General features: G+C 55.0%; 1 protein-coding gene across 1 annotated transcript; it reads right to left on the reverse strand.

Annotated features, from left to right (window-relative positions):
* Positions 1-379: 379 nt before the first annotated feature.
* On the reverse strand, positions 380-931 carry LOC306915315 (transmembrane protein 100-like; the record flags this gene model as incomplete). Its single annotated transcript, XM_079492615.1, has 1 exon — positions 380-931. The coding sequence occupies one exon, from the start codon at positions 929-931 to the stop codon at positions 452-454; it is 480 nt and encodes a 159-aa protein (XP_079348741.1). The 3' UTR covers positions 380-451.
* Between the last annotated feature and the right edge of the window lie 2,291 nt (positions 932-3,222).

Here is a 3,222-nt window from a genome sequence, read left to right on the forward strand (position 1 = left end):
TCTCTCCACCGTCCAGCCGGGGGGAGAAAGGGGGTCTCTCCACCGTCCAGCCGGGGGGAGAAAGGGGGTCTCTCCACCGTCCAGCCGGGGGAGAAAGGGGGTCTCTCCACCGTACAGACAGCGCTCTGTATCCGGGGGGAGAAAGGGGGTCTCTCCACCGTACAGACAGCGCTCTGTATCCGGGGGGAGAAAGGGGGTCTCTCCACCGTACAGACAGCGCTCTGTATCCGGGGGGAGAAAGGGGGTCTCTCCACCGTACAGACAGCGCTCTGTATCCGGGGGGAGAAAGGGGGTCTCTCCACCGTACAGACAGCGCTCTGTATCCGGGGGGAGAAAGGGGGTCTCTCCACCGTACAGACAGCGCTCTGTATCCGGGGGGAGAAAGGGGGTCTCTCCACCGTACAGACAGCGCTCTGTATCCGTGTCCCATTCATTCGCTCTCCCCGCTCTGTCACGCGTCCGCGATGAGCGCCGTCTGGCTCTCCCGCCGCGTGTCCCGCTGCTGCTGCCGCCGTCTCCTGCGGCAGCTCCGCAGCCGCCAGCAGAGGGCGCTGGAGGCGAGCAGGCCGAGGCCCGCGGACAGCATGGCCAGGCCCAGCACGGAGATGGTGGAGCCGTGCGCGTTGAAGGCGTAGGCCACGGCCGTCACCACCACGCCGGCGATCAGCACCACCACGCCGAACGGCACGATGCAGCGGTAGCACGACGCCTCGGTGCCGCCGGTGGCCGCCGCCAGCCCGGCCTCGTTGAGGACCATCAGGACTGCGTCCTTACCGGCGGGGGCCGTCCCCGTCTTTTTGTCGGAGGCGGGGGGCCGGAGCAACGATGACGGCGGTTTCATGGCGCTCTTCATGGGCATCCTGGGGATGGTGATCTTGCTGTGGACGTCGTCGGGAGCGGCCATCTTGCTGGCGAGGAAGAGGTGGGCCATGCTGGTGGCGGCGATGTCATGAGGTGTCGATGGCCCCACTCCCCGGTCAATGTGGGCACGGCGGCTATCTGGAACGTCCAGAGAGAGAATAGAGAGCTGTTATAGTAGCCTATTGACCTTTTGCAGACCGCGGCCATCTTGCCATCAGAGTTTGGAAGCACTCGTTTTCAGTAAAGCATCGTCCTGCTGCCTCCTGCATTATGTGCTAATCATAAACAGGTGGTACACAGGGCCGTTGAGTGATATCTAACGAGCACTTCCAAACTCCAGCACTTAGAAAAAGAATCACCTACAAGGACACAAAGTAGTAACATGTCTCCATGGATTTTTATGAAACAAACTCTTTGAGGATAGAAAGAGAATAATTCAAGCTTTCCGTACAGCTGCAATGTTGGTGCGTTTGACGTTGTGTAATACAATTAGATAGGACTTTTCTGTTTGGATGAATGGGCTGCCAATGGGAAGTTGCACCTAGGTAGCACCTTGCCACTAACTTATATGGTAAGATGGCCGCGGTCTGCATATGGAGAATAGACGTAGTCTTTGTTGATTGTGTCATCGTTATAATGATTCCTTACCTGACATATATACTTTTTTAACTCACAAAATATAGGAATTCAAAAGATTGATGGCAGATAAAACAGTGAAATAGAATCAAGTCTGCACACTGAGCCCTCCATCTTTAAATGGCTATTTTCATATTAGTTAGCCGGGCAGTAGCCTCGGAAACCAACCCAGACAGAAAAAAAAGTCTGGGTCCAGTTCAATTTGGCATAGAGTAGCGCAAACGTCGATCACTCTCTGCTGATTTCTGATCGTCTGCACCGTTGTTAAATTGACGCACGCACACCCGTACACACACACACACTCCTCTCTCTCTCTGTCGCTCTAATTAATTAGTCTCATGTCCAGCAGCTGCGCACAGTTTCTGCCGGCGGATCCTGCCGGGAGCTGCCTATGCCATAGAAAGCATAGGTGAGTTCCAGGCTAGCCGGGCAGTGGCCTCGTGGTCAGTGTCTGTGCTGAGCCCTACTCGAGGCAGTGGCCTCGTGGTCAGTGTCTGTGCTGAGCCCTACTCGAGGCAGTGGCCTCGTGGTCAGTGTCTGTGCTGAGCCCTACTCGAGGCAGTGGCCTCGTGGTCAGTGTCTGTGCTGAGCCCTACTCGAGGCAGTGGCCTCGTGGTCAGTGTCTGTGCTGAGCCCTACTCGAGGCAGTGGCCTCGTGGTCAGTGTCTGTGCTGAGCCCTACTCGAGGCAGTGGCCTCGTGGTCAGTGTCTGTGCTGAGCCCTACTCGAGGCAGTGGCCTCGTGGTCAGTGTCTGTGCTGAGCCCTACTCGAGGCAGTGGCCTCGTGGTCAGTGTCTGTGCTGAGCCCTACTCGAGGCAGTGGCCTCGTGGTCAGTGTCTGTGCTGAGCCCTACTCGAGGCAGTGGCCTCGTGGTCAGTGTCTGTGCTGAGCCCTACTCGAGGCAGTGGCCTCGTGGTCAGTGTCTGTGCTGAGCCCTACTCGAGGCAGTGGCCTCGTGGTCAGTGTCTGTGCTGAGCCCTACTCGAGGCAGTGGCCTCGTGGTCAGTGTCTGTGCTGAGCCCTACTCGACTCGTACCAAAAGACAATAACAAATGTTACCCAATGGTACCTGACCTCCCCTGCTTGGCACTCGGCATCAAGGGTTGGGGGGTAAGTCCCTGCGACACGCTGGCGTCAGGTCCAGGGGGTGTACTTGTACATCAATCCGCCACACGCTAAGGAAACAGGGGATAGGCTCCTGCCCCTCTGGGCCCCATGGCTCGGGAACCCTGGGTTAACTTCCCAAGGCTACGTACTGTACTTGCAGGGCGTGTGACTTGAATCACTTTGAGACATTAATTGGCTGACTTCCAAACCACTCCGTAGGACTAAATGCTCCCAGGACGGCACACATTACACGCAACCGTTAGAAATACATGCCAGCGCTGCTCCTGCTAAAAGGATTAGGACGAATACCAGGAGGAGACCTCCGGACAGAGAGAGCCACTTCAACACACAAACAAACTGAAAGCATTGTCCCGCATCCTTTTATTAAAAGGTCAATGTTGTCCCACAAAATTGCTTTGTCTGTGAGACATTCTGTTCATGTTTTGTCTGTATTCAATAAACATTTTCAGAATGTACCTGAATGTTTTTAACTGTATCTCACTGTATTGTTAAAAGCAATCATTTGAAAATCGGCAGAGATAAAAATAAATAAATAATAAAGACTCTTGTAGGAGGGGCTACATGATGAATTTGAATACTCAAGTATTCAAATTCAA

Source organism: Electrona antarctica (genome assembly GCF_951216825.1).
Source record: "Electrona antarctica genome assembly, chromosome: 22".
NCBI lineage: Eukaryota > Metazoa > Chordata > Actinopteri > Myctophiformes > Myctophidae > Electrona > Electrona antarctica.